The following is a 25,753-nucleotide window of genomic DNA, read 5'->3' on the forward strand; positions in this document are numbered from 1 at the left end:
TACTGGGTCCTGGCTTAATACTGGGTCCTACTTAATACTGGGTCCTGGCTTAATACTGGGTCCTGGCTTAATACTGGGTCCTACTTAATACTGGGTCCTGGCTTAATACTGGGTCCTACTTAATACTGGGTCCTGGCTTAATACTGGGTCCTGGCTTAATACTGGGTCCTACTTAATACGGGGTCCTGGCTTAATACTGGGTTCTACTTAATACTGGGTCCTGGCTTAATACTGGGTCCTACTTAATACTGGTAATACTGGGTCCTGGCTTAATACTGGGTCCTGGCTTAATACTGGGTCCTACTTAATACTTGGTCGCTGGTTTGAATCCGTCTCGAACAGCTTGGCCAGAAATGTTGATGTTGCTGATTTACTAGGTCACAGTTCCTCCCAGGAACAGGAACAGGAAGTTTATAGTCAATAAATCCATGTTTTGTTATTATTGAATAATGACGTTATTGATTGTTTTATTGATCAGACATCGACGAGTGTTCGGACCCAGATCACCAAGCCGGGTGCAACCAGAAGTGTTACAACTCCCCCGGGTCCTTCCGCTGTATGTGTGATGATGGATACCGGTTCAGAACCAACGACAAGATCCACTGTACAGGTAACAGTGTTCAGTACCGGTTCAGAACCAACGACAAGATCCACTGTACAGGTAACAGTGTTCAGTACCGGTTCAGAACCAACGACAAGATCCACTGTACAGGTAACAGGTAGTGTTATATAGATCCACTGTACAGGTAACAATTACTGTTATATAGATCCACTGTACAGGTAACAGGTAGTGTTATATAGATCCACTGTACAGGTAACAATTACTGTTATATAGATCCACTGTACAGGTAACAGGTAGTGTTATATAGATCCACTGTACAGGTAACAATTACTGTTATATAGATCCACTGTACAGGTTACAGGTAGTGTTATATAGATCCACTGTACAGGTAACAGGTGCTGTTATATAGATCCACTGTACAGGTAACATGTTCTGTTATATAGATCCACTGTACAGGTAACAGGTACTGTTATATAGATCCACTGTACAGGTAACAGGTAGTGTTATATAGATCCACTGTACAGGTAACAGGTAGTGTTATATAGATCCACTGTACAGGTAACAATTACTGTTATATAGATCCACTGTACAGGTAACAGGTAGTGTTATATAGATCCACTGTACAGGTAACAGGTAGTGTTATATAGATCCACTGTACAGGTAACAGGTAGTGTTATATAGATCCACTGTACAGGTAACAGGTTCTGTTATATAGATCCACTGTACAGGTAACAGGTAGTGTTATATAGATCCACTGTACAGGTAACAGGTAGTGTTATATAGATCCACTGTACAGGTAACAATTACTGTTATATAGATCCACTGTACAGGTAACAGGTAGTGTTATATAGATCCACTGTACAGGTAACAATTACTGTTATATAGATCCACTGTACAGGTAACAGGTAGTGTTATATAGATCCACTGTACAGGTAACAATTACTGTTATATAGATCCACTGTACAGGTAACAGGTAGTGTTATATAGATCCACTGTACAGGTAACAATTACTGTTATATAGATCCACTGTACAGGTAACAGGTAGTGTTATATAGATCCACTGTACAGGTAACAGGTTCTGTTATATAGATCCACTGTACAGGTAACAGGTTCTGTTATATAGATCCACTGTACAGGTAACAGGTAGTGTTATATAGATCCACTGTACAGGTAACAATTACTGTTATATAGATCCACTGTACAGGTTACAGGTAGTGTTATATAGATCCACTGTACAGGTAACAGGTGCTGTTATATAGATCCACTGTACAGGTAACATGTTCTGTTATATAGATCCACTGTACAGGTAACAGGTACTGTTATATAGATCCACTGTACAGGTAACAGGTAGTGTTATATAGATCCACTGTACAGGTAACAGGTAGTGTTATATAGATCCACTGTACAGGTAACAATTACTGTTATATAGATCCACTGTACAGGTAACAGGTAGTGTTATATAGATCCACTGTACAGGTAACAGGTAGTGTTATATAGATCCACTGTACAGGTAACAGGTAGTGTTATATAGATCCACTGTACAGGTAACAGGTTCTGTTATATAGATCCACTGTACAGGTAACAGGTAGTGTTATATAGATCCACTGTACAGGTAACAGGTAGTGTTATATAGATCCACTGTACAGGTAACAATTACTGTTATATAGATCCACTGTACAGGTAACAGGTAGTGTTATATAGATCCACTGTACAGGTAACAATTACTGTTATATAGATCCACTGTACAGGTAACAGGTAGTGTTATATAGATCCACTGTACAGGTAACAATTACTGTTATATAGATCCACTGTACAGGTAACAGGTAGTGTTATATAGATCCACTGTACAGGTAACAATTACTGTTATATAGATCCACTGTACAGGTAACAGGTAGTGTTATATAGATCCACTGTACAGGTAACAGGTTCTGTTATATAGATCCACTGTACAGGTAACAGGTTCTGTTATATAGATCCACTGTACAGGTAACAGGTTCTGTTATATAGATCCACTGTACAGGTAACAATTACTGTTATATAGATCCACTGTACAGGTTACAGGTAGTGTTATATAGATCCACTGTACAGGTAACAATTACTGTTATATAGATCCACTGTACAGGTAACAGGTAGTGTATATAGATCCACTGTACAGGTAACAGGTTATGTTATATAGATCCACTGTACAGGTAACAGGTTCTGTTATATAGATCCACTGTACAGGTAACAGGTTCTGTTATATAGATCCACTGTACAGGTAACAGGTTCTGTTATATAGATCCACTGTACAGGTAACAATTACTGTTATATAGATCCACTGTACAGGTAACAGGTAGTGTTATATAGATCCACTGTACAGGTAACAGGTTCTGTTATATAGATCCACTGTACAGGTAACAGGTTCTGTTATATAGATCCACTGTACAGGTAACAGGTTCTGTTATATAGATCCACTGTACAGGTAACAATTACTGTTATATAGATCCACTGTACAGGTTACAGGTAGTGTTATATAGATCCACTGTACAGGTAACAGGTTCTGTTATATAGATCCACTGTACAGGTAACAGGTAGTGTTATATAGATCCACTGTACAGGTTACAGGTAGTGTTATATAGATCCACTGTACAGGTAACAGGTAGTGTTATATAGATCCACTGTACAGGTAACAGGTAGTGTTATATAGATCCACTGTACAGGTAACAGGTTCTGTTATATAGATCCACTGTACAGGTAACAGGTTCTGTTATATAGATCCACTGTACAGGTAACAATTACTGTTATATAGATCCACTGTACAGGTAACAATTACTGTTATATAGATCCACTGTACAGGTAACAGGTTCTGTTATATAGATCCACTGTACAGGTAACAATTACTGTTATATAGATCCACTGTACAGGTTACAGGTAGTGTTATATAGATCCACTGTACAGGTAACAGGTAGTGTTATATAGATCCACTGTACAGGTAACAGGTAGTGTTATATAGATCCACTGTACAGGTAACAGGTTCTGTTATATAGATCCACTGTACAGGTAACAATTACTGTTATATAGATCCACTGTACAGGTTACAGGTAGTGTTATATAGATCCACTGTACAGGTAACAGGTTCTGTTATATAGATCCACTGTACAGGTAACAGGTAGTGTTATATAGATCCACTGTACAGGTTACAGGTAGTGTTATATAGATCCACTGTACAGGTAACAGGTAGTGTTATATAGATCCACTGTACAGGTAACAGGTTCTGTTTAGACTATAGCTTAGACTGTAGTTTAGAATCTAGTTTAGAATCTAGAGTTGAGTTGCAGGCCCAAACTCTAGTTCAGACTCCAGATTTGCAGGCCCGACCGTAATTTAGACTAACAGAGGGAGATGGCTGACCAGTACAGTGTTACAGTGGGGGGAAAAGTATTTGATCCCCTGCTGATTTTGTACGTTTGCCCACTGGTAAAGAAATGATCAGTCTATAATTTTAATGGGAGGTTTATTTGAACAGTGAGAGACAGAATAACAACAAAAAAATCCAGAAAAACACATGTTATAAATGTTATAAATTGATTTGCATTTTAATGAGGGAAATAAGTATTTGACCCCCCTCTCAATCAGAAAGATTTCTGGCTCCCAGGTGTCTTTTATACAGGTAACGAGCTGAGATTAGGAGCACACTCTTAAAGGGAGTGCTCCTAATCTCAGCTTGTTACCTGTATAAAAGACACCTGTCCACAGAAGCAATCAATCAATCAGATTCCAAACTCTCCACAATGGCCAAGACCAAAGAGCTCTCCAAGGATGTCAGGGACAAGATTGTAGACCTACACAAGGCTGGAATGGGCTACAAGACCATCGCCAAGCAGCTTGGTGAGAAGGGGACAACAGTTGGTGCAATTATTCACAAATGGAAGAAACACAAAAGAACTGTCAATCTCCCTCGGCCTGGGGCTCCATGCAAGATCTCACCTCGTGGAGTTGCAATGATCATGAGAACGGTGAGGAATCAGCCCAGAACTACACGGGAGGATCTTGTCAATGATCTCAAGGCAGCTGGGAACATAGTCACCAAGAAAACAATTGGTAATACACTACGCCGTGAAGGACTGAAATCCTGCAGCGCCCGCAAGGTCCCCCTGCTCAAGAAAGCACATATACATGCCCATCTGAAGTTTGCCAATGAACATCTGAATAATTCAGAGGACAACTGGGTGAAAGTGTTGTGGTCAGATGAGACCAAAATGGAGCTCTTTGGCATCAACTCAACTCACTGTGTTTGGAGGAGGAGGAATGCTGCCTATGACCCCAAGAACACCATCCCCACCGTCAAACATGGAGGTGGAAACATTATGCTTTGGGGGTGTTTTTCTGCTAAGGGGACAGGACAACTTCACCGCATCAAAGGGACGATGGACGGGGCCATGTACCGTCAAATCTTGGGTGAGAACATCCTTCCCTCAGCCAGGGCATTGAAAATGGGTCATTGATGGGTATCCCAGCATGACAATGACCCAAAACACACGGCCAAGGCAACAAAGGAGTGGCTCAAGAAGAAGCACAATAAGGTCCTGGAGTGGCCTAGCCAGTCTCCAGACCTTAATCCCATAGAAAATCTGTGGAGGGAGCTGAAGGTTCGAGTTGCCAAACGTCAGCCTCGAAACCTTAATGACTTGGAGAAGATCTGCAAAGAGGAGTGGGACAAAATCCCTCCTGAGATGTGTGCAAACCTGGTGGCCAACTACAAGAAACGTCTGACCTCTGTGATTGCCAACAAGGGTTTTGCCACCAAGTACTAAGTCATGTTTGGCAGAGGGGGTCAAATACTTATTTCCCTCATTAAAATGCAAATCATTTTATAACATTTTTGACATGCGTTTTTCTGGATTTTGTTTTTGTTGTTATTCTGTCTCTCACTGTTCCAATAAACCTCCCATTAAAATTATAGACTGATCATTTCTTTACCAGTGGGCAAACGTACAAAATCAGCAGGGGATCAAATACTTTTTTCCCCTCACTGTACATAAGACTGTTTAAACCTCAGGGTCATTGACCATCGCTGTTACCAGAAACAGGCTTCAGTCTCAATGACTGTTTCTGCTTGTGCACCCACCCACTTGTGTTAATGTTTGTGTGATTGTCTCATGACTAACCCAAACCTCCATATTAACAACTCACACTGAACATGTCAATATGTCCTGTATCCCAGATAGTATCTGCTGTACCCCAGTATCTCTGAAGAACCAGCTAAATGTATTCCCCTCTCCAGATGGTATCTGCTGTACCCCAGTATCTCTGTGGAACCAGCTAAATGTATTTCCCCTCTCCAGATATCAATGAGTGTTTGCTGTACCCCAGTATCTGTGAAGAACCAGCTAAATGTGTCAACAACCCTGGCATGTATGAGTGCGAGTGTCCCCCGGGCTTCAATTACAACTTCACCTTACGCTCCTGCTTGGGTGAGATGCCACTCCACTGCACCCACACGAGAAAGACACTATCACACACAGGAACATTTTATTTTATTTAACCTTTTTTGTCACGGCTGTCGAAAGGAGGAGCGGACCAAAGTGCAGTGTGTGTGTGTTGTTCCACGTTTTATTTATACTGTGAAACTAGAATAACAAACAAACTAACAAAAACCGTGACGTAGAGGTGAAACATACAACTAACTCAAAAACAATCACCCACAAAACCCAGGTGGGGGAAAAAAAAACCTACTTAAATATGATCTCCAATTAGAGACAACGAGGACAAGCTGCCTCTAATTGGAGATCATCCCAAACAAAACCCCCCCAACATAGAAATACAACATTTTTTTTACCTAAACATAGAAATAGAAAACATAGAAACAAAAACCCTGTCACGCCCTGACCTACTCTACCATAGAAAATAACATCTTTCTATGGTCAAGACGTGATACCTATTTAACTAGGCAAGTCAGTTAAGAACAAATTCTTATTTTCAATGACGGCCTAGGAACAGTGGGGTTTAACTGCCTTGTTCAGGGGCAGAACGACAGATTTTTACCTTGTCAGCTCGGGGATTCGATCTAGCAACCTTTCGGTTAACTAGCCCAACGCTCTAACCACTAGGCTACCTGCTGGTTACTGGCCCAACGCTCTAACCACTAGGCTAACCTGCTGGTTACTGGTCCAACGCTCCAACCACTAGGCTACCTGCTGGTTACTGGCCCAACGCTCTAACCACTAGGCTACCTGCTAGTTACTGGCCCAACACTCTAACCACTAGGCTTCCTGCTGGTTACTGGCCCAACGCTCTAACCACTAGGCTACCTACTGGTTACTGGCCCAACCCTCTAACCACTAGGCTAACCTGCTGGTTACTGGCCCAACACTCTAACCACTAGGCTAACCTGCTGGTTACTGGCCCAACGCTCCAACCACTAGGCTACCTGCTGGTTACTGGCCCAACGCTCTAACCACTAGGCTACCTACTGGTTACTGGCCCAACCCTCTAACCACTAGGCTAACCTGCTGGTTACTGGCCCAACACTCTAACCACTAGGCTAACCTGCTGGTTACTGGCCCAACGCTCCAACCACTAGGCTACCTGCTGGTTACTGGCCCAACGCTCTAACCACTAGGCTACCTGCTGGTTACTGGCCCAACGCTCTAACCACTAGGCTAACCTGCTGGTTACTGGCCCAACGCTCTAACCACTAGGCTAACCTGCTGGTTACTGGCCCAACGCTCTAACCACTAGGCTAACCTGCTGGTTACTGGTCCAACGCTCCAACCACTAGGCTAACCTGCTGGTTACTGGCCCAACGCTCTAACCACTAGGCTACCTGCTGGTTACTGGCCCAACGCTCTAACCACTAGGCTACCTGCTGGTAACTGGCCCAACGCTCTAACCACTAGGCTACCTGCTGGTTACTGGCCCAACGCTCTAACCACTAGGCTACCTGCTGGTTACTGGCCCAACGCTCTAACCACTAGGCTACCTGCTGGTTACTGGCCCAACGCTCTAACCACTAGGCTAACCTGCCTCTAACCACTAGGCTACCTGCTGGTTACTGGCCCAACGCTCTAACCACTAGGCTACCTGCTGGTTACTGGCCCAACGCTCTAACCACTAGGCTACCTGCTGGTTACTGGCCCAACGCTCTAACCACTAGGCTACCTGCTGGTTACTGGCCCAACGCTCTAACCACTAGGCTACCTGCTGGTTACTGGCCCAACGTTCTAACCACTAGGCTACCTACTGGTTACTGGCCCAACCCTCTAACCACTAGGCTAACCTGCTGGTTACTGGCCCAACACTCTAACCACTAGGCTAACCTGCTGGTTACTGGTCCAACGCTCCAACCACTAGGCTAACCTGCTGGTTACTGGCCCAACGCTCTAACCACTAGGCTACCTGCTGGTTACTGGCCCAACGCTCTAACCACTAGGCTACCTGCTGGTAACTGGCCCAACGCTCTAACCACTAGGCTACCTGCTGGTTACTGGCCCAACGCTCTAACCACTAGGCTACCTGCTGGTTACTGGCCCAACGCTCTAACCACTAGGCTACCTGCTGGTTACTGGCCCAACGCTCTAACCACTAGGCTAACCTGCCTCTAACCACTAGGCTACCTGCTGGTTACTGGCCCAACGCTCTAACCACTAGGCTACCTGCTGGTTACTGGCCCAACGCTCTAACCACTAGGCTACCTGCTGGTTACTGGCCCAACGCTCTAACCACTAGGCTACCTGCTGGTTACTGGCCCAACGCTCTAACCACTAGGCTACCTGCTGGTTACTGGCCCAACGCTCTAACCACTAGGCTACCTGCTGGTTACTGGCCCAACGCTCTAACCACTATCCTACCTGCTGGTTACTGGCCCAACGCTCTAACCACTATCCTACCTGCTGGTTACTGGCCCAACACTCTAACCACTAGGCTAACCTGCTGGTTACTGGCCCAACGCTCCAACCACTAGGCTACCTGCTGGTTACTGGCCCAACGCTCTAACCACTAGGCTAACCTGCCTCTAACCACTAGGCTACCTGCTGGTTACTGGCCCAACGCTCCAACCACTAGGCTACCTGCTGGTTACTGGCCCAACGCTCTAACCACTAGGCTACCTGCTGGTTACTGGCCCAACGCTCTAACCACTAGGCTACCTGCTGGTTACTGGCCCAACGCTCTAACCACTAGGCTACCTGCTGGTTACTGGCCCAACGCTCTAACCACTAGGCTACCTGCTGGTTACTGGCCCAACGCTCCAACCACTAGGCTACCTGCTGGTTACTGGCCCAACGCTCTAACCACTAGGCTAACCTGCCGCCCCTAAATATACAATCTGTCAAATAAAAAAAAAATGTCAGAGACAATTATATTCAAGGACCTAATGGATCGTTTGTAAATCAACTGATCTTAACCCTGACCTCTGTACCTCCTGTAATGACCTCTAACCTCGACCCCTCTCCGTCTGACGCTCGTGGTCGTCCCCGCAGATGTCGACGAGTGCGAGGTGGGCGTGTGCGAGGGCGTGTGCGTGAACACGATGGGTAGCTACTCCTGCCGCTGCGAAGGTCGTCAAGGTCTGCGGTTAGCGGAGGATCGACGTTCCTGTGAGGAGGTCCCAGTGTGCGTCCAGCTGTACGACTACAAACACGCCGAGATGCTGCACCTGGGAGAACAATTCACCGGAGGACCTGTCATATACCTCCTCTTCAGACTACCGGAGAACACGAAGTAAGAGGGTTTAAAACGCACACATATAGGTAGAGACAGACATGCACACACATAACTGCTGTGGAAGTCCTGTTCACTACGCAGCTGTACCCTCTTTAAAAATCATCTGGTCTTCAAGGTTCGCTGCGGAGTTTGACTTCCGTACGTTTGATCCGGAAGGGGTGGTTCTGTACGCAGAGTCTTCCCAGGACTCGTGGTTCATGCTGGGGCTGAGAGGAGGACGGATCGAAGTCCAGTTCAAGAACCAGCACTCACTCAAGGTCACCAGCGGGGGCAAGGTCATCAACGACGGACAGTGGCATGTGGTAAGAGTGGCTTGTGGATTACATCTACTGTCTCTAGCTGCTTATATTAGTCGCCTGTCCAACCTGACTGCCTGTCTTTTACCGTCTGTCCAACCTGACTGCCTGTCTTTTACCGTCTGTCCAACCTGACTGCCTGTCTTTTACCGTCTGTCCAACCTGACTGCCTGTCTTTTACCGTCTGTCCAACCGGACTGCCTGTCTTTTACCGTCTGTCCAACCTGACTGCCTGTCTTTTACCGTCTGTCCAACCTGACTGCCTGTCTTTTACCGTCTGTCCAACCTGACTGCCTGTCTTTTACCGTCTGTCCAACCTGACTGCCTGTCTTTTACCGTCTGTCCAACCTGACTGCCTGTCTTTTACCGTCTGTCCAACCTGACTGCCTGTCTTTTACCGTCTGTCCAACCTGACTGCCTGTCTTTTACCGTCTGTCCAACCTGACTGCCTGTCTTTTACCGTCTGTCCAACCTGACTGCCTGTCTTTTACCGTCTGTCCAACCTGACTGCCTGTCTTTTACCGTCTGTCCAACCTGACTGCCTGTCTTTTACCGTCTGTCCAACCTGACTGCCTGTCTTTTACCGTCTGTCCAACCTGACTGCCTGTCTTTTACCGTCTGTCCAACCTGACTGCCTGTCTTTTACCGTCTGTCCAACCTGACTGCCTGTCTTTTACCGTCTGTCCAACCTGACTGCCTGTCTTTTACCGTCTGTCCAACCTGACTGCCTGTCTTTTACCGTCTGTCCAACCTGACTGCCTGTCTTTTACCGTCTGTCCAACCTGACTGCCTGTCTTTTATCGTCTGTCCAACCTGACTGCCTGTCTTTTACCGTCTGTCCAACCTGACTGCCTGTCTTTTACCGTCTGTCCAACCTGACTGCCTGTCTTTTACTGTCACTAACTAGCTGGTTATATTAGTCGTCTGTCCAACCTGACTGCCTGTCTTTTACCGTCTGTCCAACCTGACTGCCTGTCTTTTACCGTCTGTCCAACCTGACTGCCTGTCCTTTACTGTCACTAACTAGCTGGTTATATTAGTCGTCTGTCCAACCTGACTGCCTGTCTTTTACCGTCTGTCCAACCTGACTGCCTGTCTTTTACCGTCTGTCCAACCTGACTGCCTGTCTTTTACTGTCACTAACTAGCTGGTTATATTAGTCGTCTGTCCAACCTGACTGCCTGTCTTTTACTGTCTGTCCAACCTGACTGCCTGTCTTTTACCGTCTGTCCAACCTGACTGCCTGTCTTTTACCGTCTGTCCAACCTGACTGCCTGTCTTTTTTGTTGTCGCTCAGATGGGTTTGATCTCAATCCAGTGTTAAGATGTGGTGATGTTACAGTTGTAGTCAGAAGTTTACATCCACTTAGGTTGGAGTCATTAAAACTCGTTTTTCAACCACTCCACAAATTTCTTGTTAACAAACTATAGTTTTGGCAAGTCGGTTAGGACGTCTACTTTGTGCATGACACAAGTCATTTTTCCAACAATTGTTTACAGACAGATTATTTCATTTATAATTCACTGTATCACAATTCCAGTGGGTCAGACGTTTCCATACACTAAGTTGACTGTGCCTTTTAAACAGCTTGGAAAATTCCAGAAAATAATGTCATGGCTTTAGAAGCTTCTTGATAGGCTAATTGACATCATTTGAGTCAATTGGAGGTGTACCTGTGGATGTATTTCAATGCCTACATTCAAACTCAGTGCCTCTTTGCTAATAAAATGTGGAACGACACGCTGCACTTTGTTCCGCTTCTCTTTACGACCAGCCGTGACAGAATCTCCCACCACCAAAAGACCAAAGTGCAGCGTGTGTGTGTCGTTCTCGTTCCACATTTTTATTTACACTGTGAAACTATGCAATACATAAATAAACTGAATAAGCAAAAACAACAAAACCGTGACGCAGAGATGAAACAAACACTGACTCAAAGATAATCTAAGACAGGGAATTTTTTACTAGGATTAAATGTCAGGGATTCTGAGAAACTGATTTTAAATGTATTTGGCTAAGGTGTATGTAAACGTCCGACTTCAACTGTATGTACAGCACCGGTCAAAAGTTTGGACACACCGACTCATTCAAGGGTTTTTCTTTATTTTTACTATTTTCTACATTGTAGAATAATAGTGAAGACATCAAAACTATGAAATAACACATATGGAATTATGTAGTAACCAAAAAAAGTGTTGAACAAATCTAAATATATTTTATATTTGAGATTCTTCAAAGTAGCCACCCTTTGCCTTGATGACAGCTTTGCACACGCTTGGCATTCTCTCAACCAGCTTCACCTGGAATGCTTTTCCAACAGTCTTGAAGGAGTTCCCACATATGCTGAGCACTTATTCGCTGCTTTTCCTTTCACTCTTCAGTCCAACTCATCTCAAACCATCTCAATTGGGTTGAGGTCGTGGTGATTGTGGAGGCCAGGTCATCTGATGCAGCACTCCATCACTCTCCTTCTTGGTGAAATAGCCCTTACACAGCCTGGAGGTGTGTTGGGTCATTGTCCTGTTGGAAAAACAAGCACAAACCAGATGGAATGGCGTATCGCTGCAGAATGCTGTCAGAGCATTCCAGGTGATGCTGGTTGAGAGAATGCCAAGCGTGTGCAAAGCTGTCATCTACGCAAATGGTGGCTACTTGGATGAATCTCAAACATAAAATGTATTTTGATTTGTTTACTCTACAACGTAGGAAATAGTAAAAACAAAGAAAAAAACCCTGGACTGAGTAGGTGTGTCCAAACTTTAACTAGTACTCTTATATATGGGGGGTTGGAAATGACATTGATAGAAGCCACAATCTATCACAATATACCACAATATATCACAATATATCACAATATATCACAATATACCACAATATATCACAATATACCACAATCTATCACAATATACCACAATATATCACAATATACCACAATATATCACAATATTAAAGATGATCTACCCCATAGAAAAATAAAAGTTTATTATTATGATGTAATGTTGTTGTTGTTGTTGTGTAATGTTGTTGTGTAATGTTGTTGTTGTTGTTGTGTAATGTTGTTGTTGTTGTTGTGTAATGTTGTTGTTGTTGTTGTGTAATGTTGTTGTTGTTGTTGTGTAATGTTGTTGTTGTTGTTGTGTAATGTTGTTGTTGTTGTTGTTGTGTAATGTTGTTGTTGTTGTTGTTGTTGTGTAATGTTGTTGTTGTTGTGTAATGTTGTTGTTGTTGTGTAATGTTGATGTTGTTGTGTAATGTTGTTGTTGTTGTGTAATGTTGTTGTTGTTGTTGTGTAATGTTGTTGTTGTTGTGTAATGTTGTTGTTGTGTAATGTTGTTGTTGTTGTTGTTGTTGTTGTGTAATGTTGTTGTTGTTGTGTAATGTTGTTGTTGTTGTGTAATGTTGTTGTTGTTGTGTAATGTTGTTGTTGTTGTTGTGTAATGTTCTTGTTGTTGTTGTGTAATGTTGTTGTTGTGTAATGTTGTTGTTGTTGTTGTTGTGTAATGTTGTTGTTGTTGTGTAATGTTGTTGTTGTTGTTGTGTAATGTTGTTGTGTAATGTTGTTGTTGTTGTTGTTGTGTAATGTTGTTGTTGTTGTTGTTGTTGTGTAATGTTGTTGTTGTTGTTGTTGTGTAATGTTGTTGTTGTGTAATGTTGTTGTTGTTGTTGTGTAATGTTGTTGTTGTTGTTGTGTAATGTTGTTGTTGTTGTTGTGTAATGTTGTTGTTGTTGTTGTTGTTGTTGTGTAATGTTGTTGTTGTTGTTGTTGTGTAATGTTGTTGTTGTTGTTGTTGTTGTTGTGTAATGTTGTTGTTGTTGTTGTTGTGTAATGTTGTTGTTGTTGTGTAATGTTGTTGTTGTTGTGTAATGTTGTTGTTGTTGTTGTGTAATGTTGTTGTTGTTGTTGTGTAATGTTGTTGTTGTGTAATGTTGTTGTTGTGTAATGTTGTTGTTGTTGTGTAATGATGTTGTTGTGTTGTTGTAGATCTCAGTAGATGAACTGGAGTCCAGCATCAGCGTTAAGATCAGTAAGGAAGCGGTGATGAGCATCAACAGCCCCGGGAGCCTCTTTACGTCCGTTAACGGGAAACTGGAGACCAAGGTGTACATCGCAGGGCTGCCCAACCGCACAGACAGCGTCATCAAACCGGTGAACAGCCCGCTGCCACAACACCACAACCATAGAACAAACCATATCACAACCATAGAACGACCATAGAACAAACCATAGAACAACCATATCACAACCATAGAACGACCATAGAACAAACCATAGAACAAACCATAGAACAACCATAGAACAAACCATAGAACAACCATATCACAACCATAGAACAACCATAGAACGACCATAGAACAACCATAGAACAAACCATAGAACAACCATATCACAACCATAGAACAACCATAGAACGACCATAGAACAACCATAGAACAAACCATAGAACAACCATATCACAACCATATCACAACCATAGAACAACCATAGAACAAACCATAGAACAACCATATCACAACCATAGAACAAACCATAGAACAAACCATAGAACGACCATAGAACGACCATAGAACAACCATAGAACAAACCATAGAACAACCGTAAAAATAATGATTCCATAACCGTAAAACGACCATCGTACAACCACCTGATAACGTTTGACGTAACGACCCCCGTTCTAGATCAACCCTCGTCTGGACGGCTGCATCCGCGGGTGGAACCTGATGAACCAGGGGTCGTCCGGGGTCAAGGAGGTCATTCAGGGGAAGAAGAGCAAACACTGTTTCCTGCACGTAGAGAGAGGAACCTACTTCACCGGGGAGGGACTGGCCCACTTCAACATAGACTACCGTGAGTAGACTGGCCCACTTCAACGTGGACTACCGTGAGTAGACTGGCCCACTTCAACGTGGACTACCGTGAGTAGACTGGCCCACTTCAACGTGGACTACCGTGAGTAGTGAACACTAGACTGGCCCACTTCAACGTAGACTACCGTGAGTAGACTGGCCCACTTCAACGTGGACTACCGTGAGTAGACTGGCCCACTTCAACGTAGACTACCGTGAGTAGACTGGCCCACTTCAACGTAGACTACCGTGAGTAGTGTACACTAGACTGGCCCACTTCAACGTAGACTACCGTGAGTAGTGTACACTAGACTGGCCCACTTCAACGTAGACTACCGTGAGTAGACTGGCCCACTTCAACGTAGACTACCGTGAGTAGACTGGCCCACTTCAACGTAGACTACCGTGAGTAGACTGGCCCACTTCAACGTAGACTACCGTGAGTAGTGTACACTAGACTGGCCCACTTCAACGTAGACTACCGTGAGTAGACTGGCCCACTTCAACGTGGACTACCGTGAGTAGACTGGCCCACTTCAACGTAGACTACCGTGAGTAGACTGGCCCACTTCAACGTGGACTACCGTGAGTAGACTGGCCCACTTCAACGTGGACTACCGTGAGTAGACTGGCCCACTTCAACGTAGACTACCGTGAGTAGTGTACACTAGACTGGCCCACTTCAACGTAGACTACCGTGAGTAGTGTACACTAGACTGGCCCACTTCAACGTAGACTACCGTGAGTAGACTGGCCCACTTCAACGTGGACTACCGTGAGTAGACTGGCCCACTTCAACGTAGACTACCGTGAGTAGACTGGCCCACTTCAACGTAGACTACCGTGAGTAGTGTACACTAGACTGGCCCACTTCAACGTAGACTACCGTGAGTAGACTGGCCCACTTCAACGTGGACTACCGTGAGTAGACTGGCCCACTTCAACGTAGACTACCGTGAGTAGACTGGCCCACTTCAACGTAGACTACCGTGAGTAGTGTACACTAGACTGGCCCACTTCAACGTAGACTACCGTGAGTAGACTGGCCCACTTCAACGTAGACTACCGTGAGTAGACTGGCCCACTTCAACGTGGACTACCGTGAGTAGACTGGCCCACTTCAACGTGGACTACCGTGAGTAGACTGGCCCACTTCAACGTGGACTACCGTGAGTAGTGAACACTAGACTGGCCCACTTCAACGTAGACTACCGTGAGTAGTGTACACTAGACTGGCCCACTTCAACGTAGACTACCGTGAGTAGTGTACACTAGACTGGCCCACTTCAACGTAGACTACCGTGAGTAGACTGGCCCACTTCAACGTGGACTACCGTGAGTAGACTGGCCCACTTCAACGTGGACTACCGTGAGTAGACTGGCCCACTTCAACGTAGACTACCGTGAGTAGACTGGCCCACTTCAACGTGGACTACCGTGAGTAGTGAACACTAGACTGGCCCACTTCAACGTAGACTACCGTGAGTAGACTGGCCCACTTCAACGTAGACTACCGTGAGTAGACTGGCCCACTTCAACGTAGACTACCGTGAGTAGACTGGCCCACTTCAACGTGGACTACCGTGAGTAGACTGGCCCACTTCAACGTAGACTACCGTGAGTAGACTGGCCCACTTCAACGTAGACTACCGTGAGTAGACTGGCCCACTTCAACGTAGACTACCGTGAGTAGACTGGCCCACTTCAACGTGGACTACCGTGAGTAGACTGGCCCACTTCAACGTGGACTACCGTGAGTAGTGAACACTAGACTGGCCCACTTCAACATAGACTACCGTGAGTAGTGAACACTAGACTGGCCCACTTCAACGTGGACTACCGTGAGTAGACTGGCCCACTTCAATGTAGACTACCGTGAGTAGACTGGCCCACTTCAATGTAGACTACCGTGAGTAGACTGGCCCACTTCAATGTAGACGACCGTGAGTAGACTGGCCCACTTCAACGTAGACGACCGTGAGTAGACTGGCCCACTTCAAAGTGGACTACCGTGAGTAGACTGGCCCACTTCAATGTAGACTACCGTGAGTAGACTGGCCCACTTCAACGTGGACTACCGTGAGTAGACTGGCCCACTTCAATGTAGACTACCGTGAGTAGACTGGCCCACTTCAACGTGGACTACCGTGAGTAGACTCGCTCACTTCAATGTAGACTACCGTGAGTAGACTGGCCCACTTCAACGTGGACTACCGTGAGTAGACTGGCCCACTTCAACGTAGACTACCGTGAGTAGACTGGCCCACTTCAATGTGGACTACCGTGAGTAGACGGGCCCACTTCAACGTGGACTACCGTGAGTAGACTGGCCCACTTCAACGTAGACTACCGTGAGTAGACTGGCCCACTTCAATGTAGACTACCGTGAGTAGACTGGCCCACTTCAACGTGGACTACCGTGAGTAGACTGGCCCACTTCAATGTAGACTACCGTGAGTAGACTGGCCCACTTCAACGTAGACTACCGTGAGTAGACTGGCCCACTTCAACGTAGACTACCGTGAATAGACTGGCCCACTTCAACATAGACTACCGTGAGTAGTGTACACTAGACTGGCCCACTTCAACGTGGACTACCGTGAGTAGACTCGCTCACTTCAATGTAGACTACCGTGAGTAGACTGGCCCACTTCAACGTGGACTACCGTGAGTAGACTGGCCCACTTCAACGTAGACTACCGTGAGAAGACTGGCCCACTTCAATGTGGACTACCGTGAGTAGACGGGCCCACTTCAACGTGGACTACCGTGAGTAGACTGGCCCACTTCAACGTAGACTACCGTGAGTAGACTGGCCCACTTCAACGTAGACTACCGTGAGTAGACTGGCCCACTTCAACGTGGACTACCGTGAGTAGACTGGCCCACTTCAATGTAGACTACCGTGAGTAGACTGGCCCACTTCAACGTAGACTACCGTGACTAGACTGGCCCACTTCAACGTAGACTACCGTGAATAGACTGGCCCACTTCAACATAGACTACCGTGAGTAGTGTACACTAGACTGGCCCACTTCAACGTAGACTACCGTGAGTAGTGTACACTAGACTGGCCCACTTCAACATAGACTACCGTGAGTAGTGAACACTAGACTTGCCCACTTCAACATAGACTACCGTGAGTAGTGTACACTAGACTGGCCCACTTCAACGTAGACTACCGTGAGTAGTGTACACTAGACTGGCCCACTTCAACGTAGACTACCGTGAGTAGTGTACACTAGACTGGCCCACTTCAACGTAGACTACCGTGAGTAGTGTACACTAGACTGGCCCACTTCAACGTAGACTACCGTGAGTAGTGTACACTAGACTGGCCCACTTCAACGTAGACTACCGTGAGTAGTGTACACTAGACTGGCCCACTTCAACGTAGACTACCGTGAGTAGTGTACACTAGACTGGCCCACTTCAACATAGACTACCGTGAGTAGTGAACACTAGACTGGCCCACTTCAACATAGACTACCGTGAGTAGTGTACACTAGACTGGCCCACTTCAACATAGACTACCGTGAGTAGTGTACACTAGACTGGCCCACTTCAACATAGACTACGGTGAGTAGTGTACACTAGACTGGCCCACTTCAACATAGACTACCGTGAGTAGTGTACACTAGACTGGCCCACTTCAACGTAGACTACCGTGAGTAGTGTACACTAGACTGGCCCACTTCAACATAGACTACCGTGAGTAGTGTACACTAGACTGGCCCACTTCAACGTAGACTACCGTGAGTAGTGTACACTAGACTGGCCCACTTCAACATAGACTACCGTGAGTAGTGAACACTAGACTGGCCCACTTCAACGTAGACTACCGTGAGTAGTGTACACTGGACTGGCCCACTTCAACGTAGACTACCGTGAGTAGTGTACACTAGACTGGCCCACTTCAACGTAGACTACCGTGAGTAGTGTACACTAGACTGGCCCACTTCAACATAGACTACGGTGAGTAGTGTACACTAGACTGGCCCACTTCAACGTAGACTACCGTGAGTAGTGTACACTAGACTGGCCCACTTCAACATAGACTACCGTGAGTAGTGTACACTAGACTGGCCCACTTCAACGTAGACTACCGTGAGTAGTGTACACTAGACTGGCCCACTTCAACGTAGACTACCGTGAGTAGTGTACACTAGACTGGCCCACTTCAACGTAGACTACGGTGAGTAGTGTACACTAGACTGGCCCACTTCAACGTAGACTACCGTGAGTAGTGTACACTAGACTGGCCCACTTCAACGTAGACTACCGTGAGTAGTGTACACTAGACTGGCCCACTTCAACGTAGACTACGGTGAGTAGTGTACACTAGACTGGCCCACTTCAACGTAGACTACCGTGAGTAGTGTACACTCGACTGGCCCACTGCAATGTAGTGTACACTAGACTGGCCCACTTCAACGTAGACTACCGTGAGTAGTGTACACTAGACTGGCTCACTTCAACGTAGACTACCGTGAGTAGTGTACACTAGACTGGCCCACTGCAACGTAGTGTACACTAGACTGGCCCACTTCAACGTAGACTACCGTGAGTAGTGTACACTAGACTGGCTCACTTCAACGTGGACTGCCGTGAGTAGACTGGCCCACTTCAATGTAGACTACCGTGAGTAGACTGGCCCACTTCAATGTAGACTACCGTGAGTAGACTGGCCCACTTCAATGTAGACGACCGTGAGTAGACTGGCCCACTTCAACGTAGACGACCGTGAGTAGACTGGCCCACTTCAACGTGGACTACCGTGAGTAGACTGGCCCACTTCAATGTAGACTACCGTGAGTAGACTGGCCCACTTCAACGTGGACTACCGTGAGTAGACTGGCCCACTTCAATGTAGACTACCGTGAGTAGACTGGCCCACTTCAACGTGGACTACCGTGAGTAGACTCGCTCACTTCAATGTAGACTACCGTGAGTAGACTGGCCCACTTCAACGTGGACTACCGTGAGTAGACTGGCCCACTTCAACGTAGACTACCGTGAGTAGACTGGCCCACTTCAATGTGGACTACCGTGAGTAGACGGGCCCACTTCAACGTGGACTACCGTGAGTAGACTGGCCCACTTCAACGTAGACTACCGTGAGTAGACTGGCCCACTTCAATGTAGACTACCGTGAGTAGACTGGCCCACTTCAACGTGGACTACCGTGAGTAGACTGGCCCACTTCAATGTAGACTACCGTGAGTAGACTGGCCCACTTCAACGTAGACTACCGTGAGTAGACTGGCCCACTTCAACGTAGACTACCGTGAATAGACTGGCCCACTTCAACATAGACTACCGTGAGTAGTGTACACTAGACTGGCCCACTTCAACGTGGACTACCGTGAGTAGACTCGCTCACTTCAATGTAGACTACCGTGAGTAGACTGGCCCACTTCAACGTGGACTACCGTGAGTAGACTGGCCCACTTCAACGTAGACTACCGTGAGTAGACTGGCCCACTTCAATGTGGACTACCGTGAGTAGACGGGCCCACTTCAACGTGGACTACCGTGAGTAGACTGGCCCACTTCAACGTAGACTACCGTGAGTAGACTGGCCCACTTCAACGTAGACTACCGTGAGTAGACTGGCCCACTTCAACGTGGACTACCGTGAGTAGACTGGCCCACTTCAATGTAGACTACCGTGAGTAGACTGGCCCACTTCAACGTAGACTACCGTGAGTAGACTGGCCCACTTCAACGTAGACTACCGTGAATAGACTGGCCCACTTCAACATAGACTACCGTGAGTAGTGTACACTAGACTGGCCCACTTCAACGTAGACTACCGTGAGTAGTGTACACTAGACTGGCCCACTTCAACATAGACTACCGTGAGTAGTGAACACTAGACTTGCCCACTTCAACATAGACTACCGTGAGTAGTGTACACTAGACTGGCCCACTTCAACATAGACTACCGTGAGTAGTGTACACTAGACTGGCCCACTTCAACGTAGACTACCGTGAGTAGTGTACACTAGACTGGCCCACTTCAACGTAGACTACCGTGAGTAGTGTACACTAGACTGGCCCACTTCAACGTAGACTACCGTGAGTAGTGTACACTAGACTGGCCCACTTCAACGTAGACTACCGTGAGTAGTGTACACTAGACTGGCCCACTTCAACATAGACTACCGTGAGTAGTGTACACTAGACTGGCCCACTTCAACGTAGACTACCGTGAGTAGTGTACACTAGACTGGCCCACTTCAACGTAGACTACCGTGAGTAGTGTACACTAGACTGGCCCACTTCAACGTAGACTACCGTGAGTAGTGTACACTAGACTGGCCCACTTCAACATAGACTACCGTGAGTAGTGAACACTAGACTGGCCCACTTCAACATAGACTACCGTGAGTAGTGTACACTAGACTGGCCCACTTCAACATAGACTACCGTGAGTAGTGTACACTAGACTGGCCCACTTCAACATAGACTACGGTGAGTAGTGTACACTAGACTGGCCCACTTCAACATAGACTACCGTGAGTAGTGTACACTAGACTGGCCCACTTCAACATAGACTACCGTGAGTAGTGTACACTAGACTGGCCCACTTCAATGTAGACTACCGTGAGTAGTGTACACTAGACTGGCCCACTTCAACATAGACTACCGTGAGTAGTGAACACTAGACTGGCCCACTTCAACGTAGACTACCGTGAGTAGTGTACACTGGACTGGCCCACTTCAACGTAGACTACCGTGAGTAGTGTACACTAGACTGGCCCACTTCAACGTAGACTACCGTGAGTAGTGTACACTAGACTGGCCCACTTCAACATAGACTACGGTGAGTAGTGTACACTAGACTGGCCCACTTCAACGTAGACTACCGTGAGTAGTGTACACTAGACTGGCCCACTTCAACATAGACTACCGTGAGTAGTGTACACTAGACTGGCCCACTTCAACGTAGACTACCGTGAGTAGTGTACACTAGACTGGCCCACTTCAACGTAGACTACCGTGAGTAGTGTACACTAGACTGGCCCACTTCAACGTAGACTACGGTGAGTAGTGTACACTAGACTGGCCCACTTCAACGTAGACTACCGTGAGTAGTGTACACTAGACTGGCCCACTTCAACGTAGACTACCGTGAGTAGTGTACACTAGACTGGCCCACTTCAACGTAGACTACGGTGAGTAGTGTACACTAGACTGGCCCACTTCAACGTAGACTACCGTGAGTAGTGTACACTCGACTGGCCCACTGCAATGTAGTGTACACTAGACTGGCCCACTTCAACGTAGACTACCGTGAGTAGTGTACACTAGACTGGCTCACTTCAACGTAGACTACCGTGAGTAGTGTACACTAGACTGGCCCACTGCAACGTAGTGTACACTAGACTGGCCCACTTCAACGTAGACTACCGTGAGTAGTGTACACTAGACTGGCTCACTTCAACGTAGACTACCGTGAGTAGTGTACACTAGACTGGCCCACTTCAACGTAGACTACCGTGAGTAGTGTACACTAGACTGGCCCACTTCAACATAGACTACAGTGAGTAGTGTACACTAGACTGGCCCACTGCAACATAGACTACAGTGAGTAGTGTACACTAGACTGGCCCACTTCAACATAGACTACAGTGAGTAGTGTACACTAGACTGGCCCACTGCAACGTAGTGTACACTAGACTGGCCCACTTCAACGTAGACTACCGTGAAGTGTACACCAGACTGGCCCACTGCAACGTAGTGTACACTAGACTGGCCCACTTCAACATAGACTACCGTGAGTAGTGTACACTAGACTGGCCCACTTCAACATAGACTACCGTGAGTAGTGTACACTAGACTGGTCCACTTCAACGTAGTGTACACTAGACTGGCCCACTTCAACATAGACTATGGTGAGTAGTGTACACTAGACTGGCCCACTTCAACGAGGACTACCGTGAGTAGTGTACACTAGACTGGCTCACTTCAACGTAGACTACAGTGAGTAGTGTACACTAGACTATATTCTACTACTACAGTGGACTATATATATTCTACTACTACAGTGGACTATATATATTCTACTACTACAGTGGACTATATATATTCTACTACTACAGTGGACTATATATATTCTACTACTACAGTGGACTATATATATTCTACTACTACAGTGGACTCTATATATTCTAGTACTACAGTGGACTATATATATATTCTAGTACTACAGTGGACTATATATATATTCTACTACTACAGTGGACTATATATATTCTACTGTAGTGGACTATATATATTCTATTGTAGTGGACTATATATATTCTACTACTACAGTGGACTATATATATATTCTACTACTACAGTGGACTATATATATATTCTACTACTACAGTGGACTATATATATATTCTACTACTACAGTGGACTATATATATTCTACTACTACAGTGGACTATATATATTCTACTACTACAGTGGACTATATATATTCTACTACTACAGTGGACTATATATATTCTACTACAGTGGACTATATATATATTCTACTACAGTGGACTATATATATTCTACTAAGGTGGACTATATATATTCTACTACTACAGTGGACTATATATATTCTACTACTACAGTGGACTATATATATATTCTACTACTACAGTGGACTATATATATTCTACTACTACAGTGGACTATATATATTCTACTACTACAGTGGACTATATATATTCTACTACTACAGTGGACTATATATATTCTACTACTACAGTGGACTATATATATTCTACTACAGTGGACTATATATATTCTACTACAGTGGACTATATATATTCTACTACAGTGGACTATATATATTCTACTACTACAGTGGACTATATATATTCTACTACTACAGTGGACTATATATATTCTACTACTACAGTGGACTATATATATTCTACTACTACAGTGGACTATATATATTCTACTACTACAGTGGACTCTATATATTCTAGTACTACAGTGGACTATATATATATTCTAGTACTACAGTGGACTATATATATATTCTACTACTACAGTGGACTATATATATTCTACTGTAGTGGACTATATATATTCTATTGTAGTGGACTATATATATTCTACTACTACAGTGGACTATATATATATTCTACTACTACAGTGGACTATATATATATTCTACTACTACAGTGGACTATATATATTCTACTACTACAGTGGACTATATATATTCTACTACTACAGTGGACTATATATATTCTACTACTACAGTGGACTATATATATTCTACTACTACAGTGGACTATATATATTCTACTACAGTGGACTATATATATATTCTACTACAGTGGACTATATATATTCTACTAAGGTGGACTATATATATTCTACTACTACAGTGGACTATATATATTCTACTACTACAGTGGACTATATATATATTCTACTACTACAGTGGACTATATATATTCTACTACTACAGTGGACTATATATATTCTACTACTACAGTGGACTATATATATTCTACTACTACAGTGGACTATATATATTCTACTACTACAGTGGACTATATATATTCTACTACAGTGGACTATATATATTCTACTACAGTGGACTATATATATTCTACTACAGTGGACTATATATATTCTACTACAGTGGACTATATATATTCTACTACTACAGTTGACTATATATATTCTACTACTACAGTGGACTATATATATATTCTACTACAGTGGACTATATATATTCTACTACTACAGTGGTCTATATATATTCTACTACTACAGTGGACTATATATATATTCTACTACTACAGTGGACTATATATATTCTACTACTACAGTGGACTATATATATTCTACTACTACAGTGGACTATATATATTCTACTACTACAGTGGACTATATATATTCTACTACTACAGTGGACTATATATATTCTACTACTACAGTGGACTATATGTATTCTACTACTACAGTGGACTATATATATTCTACTCCTCAGTGGACTATATGTATTCTACTACTACAGTGGACTATATATATTCTACTACTACAGTGGACTATATATATTCTACTACTACAGTGGACTATATATATTCTACTACTACAATGGACTATATATATTCTACTACTACAGTGGACTATATATATATTCTACTACTACAGTGGACTATATATATTCTACTACTACAGTGGACTATATATATTCTACTACTACAGTGGACTATATATATATATATATTCTACTACAGTGGACTATATATATATTCTACTACAGTGGACTATATATATTCTACTAAGGTGGACTATATATATTCTACTACTACAGTGGACTATATATATTCTACTACTACAGTGGACTATATATATATTCTACTACTACAGTGGACTATATATATATTCTACTACTACAGTGGACTATATATATTCTACTACTACAGTGGACTATATATATATTCTACTACTACAGTGGACTATATATATTCTACTACTACAGTGGACTATATATATTCTACTACTACAGTGGACTATATACATTCTACTACAGTGGACTATATATATTCTACTACAGTGGACTATATATATTCTACTACAGTGGACTATATATATTCTACTACAGTGGACTATATATATTCTACTACTACAGTGGACTATATATATTCTACTACTACAGTGGACTATATATATATTCTACTACAGTGGACTATATATATTCTACTACTACAGTGGACTATATATATTCTACTACTACAGTGGACTATATATATATTCTACTACAGTGGACTATATATATTCTACTACTACAGTGGACTATATATATTCTACTACTACAGTGGACTATATATATTCTACTACTACAGTGGACTATATATATTCTACTACTACAGTGGACTATATATATTCTACTACAGTGGACTATATATATATTCTACTACAGTGGACTATATATATTCTACTACTACAGTGGACTATATATATTCTACTACTACAGTGGACTATATGTATTCTACTACTACAGTGGACTATATATATTCTACTCCTCAGTGGACTATATGTATTCTACTACTACAGTGGACTATATATATTCTACTACTACAGTGGACTATATATATTCTACTACTACAGTGGACTATATATATTCTACTACTACAATGGACTATATATATTCTACTACTACAGTGGACTATATATATATTCTACTACTACAGTGGACTATATATATTCTACTACTACAGTGGACTATATATATTCTACTACTACAGTGGACTATATATATATATATATTCTACTACAGTGGACTATATATATATTCTACTACAGTGGACTATATATATTCTACTAAGGTGG

The 25,753-nt window shown here is 44.1% G+C and overlaps 1 protein-coding gene across 2 annotated transcripts in view; it reads left to right on the forward strand.

Moving 5' to 3' along the window:
* Positions 1 to 25,753, forward strand: part of LOC106575036 (protein S) — a 39,990-nt gene that overhangs the window by 9,634 nt on the left and 4,603 nt on the right. For both annotated transcript variants that reach the window (XM_082963774.1, XM_082963775.1), the window contains 6 exons: positions 479 to 610; positions 5,887 to 6,015; positions 9,022 to 9,262; positions 9,381 to 9,567; positions 13,545 to 13,709; positions 14,240 to 14,408. In XM_082963774.1, the coding sequence (XP_082819900.1) occupies positions 479 to 610; positions 5,887 to 6,015; positions 9,022 to 9,262; positions 9,381 to 9,567; positions 13,545 to 13,709; positions 14,240 to 14,408 (1,023 nt within the window). The remainder of the gene's footprint in view (positions 1 to 478; positions 611 to 5,886; positions 6,016 to 9,021; positions 9,263 to 9,380; positions 9,568 to 13,544; positions 13,710 to 14,239; positions 14,409 to 25,753) is intronic.

Source organism: Salmo salar, chromosome 17, assembly GCF_965601325.2.
Source record: "Salmo salar chromosome 17, fSalSal1, whole genome shotgun sequence".
NCBI classification, from domain to species: Eukaryota; Metazoa; Chordata; class Actinopteri; order Salmoniformes; family Salmonidae; genus Salmo; species Salmo salar.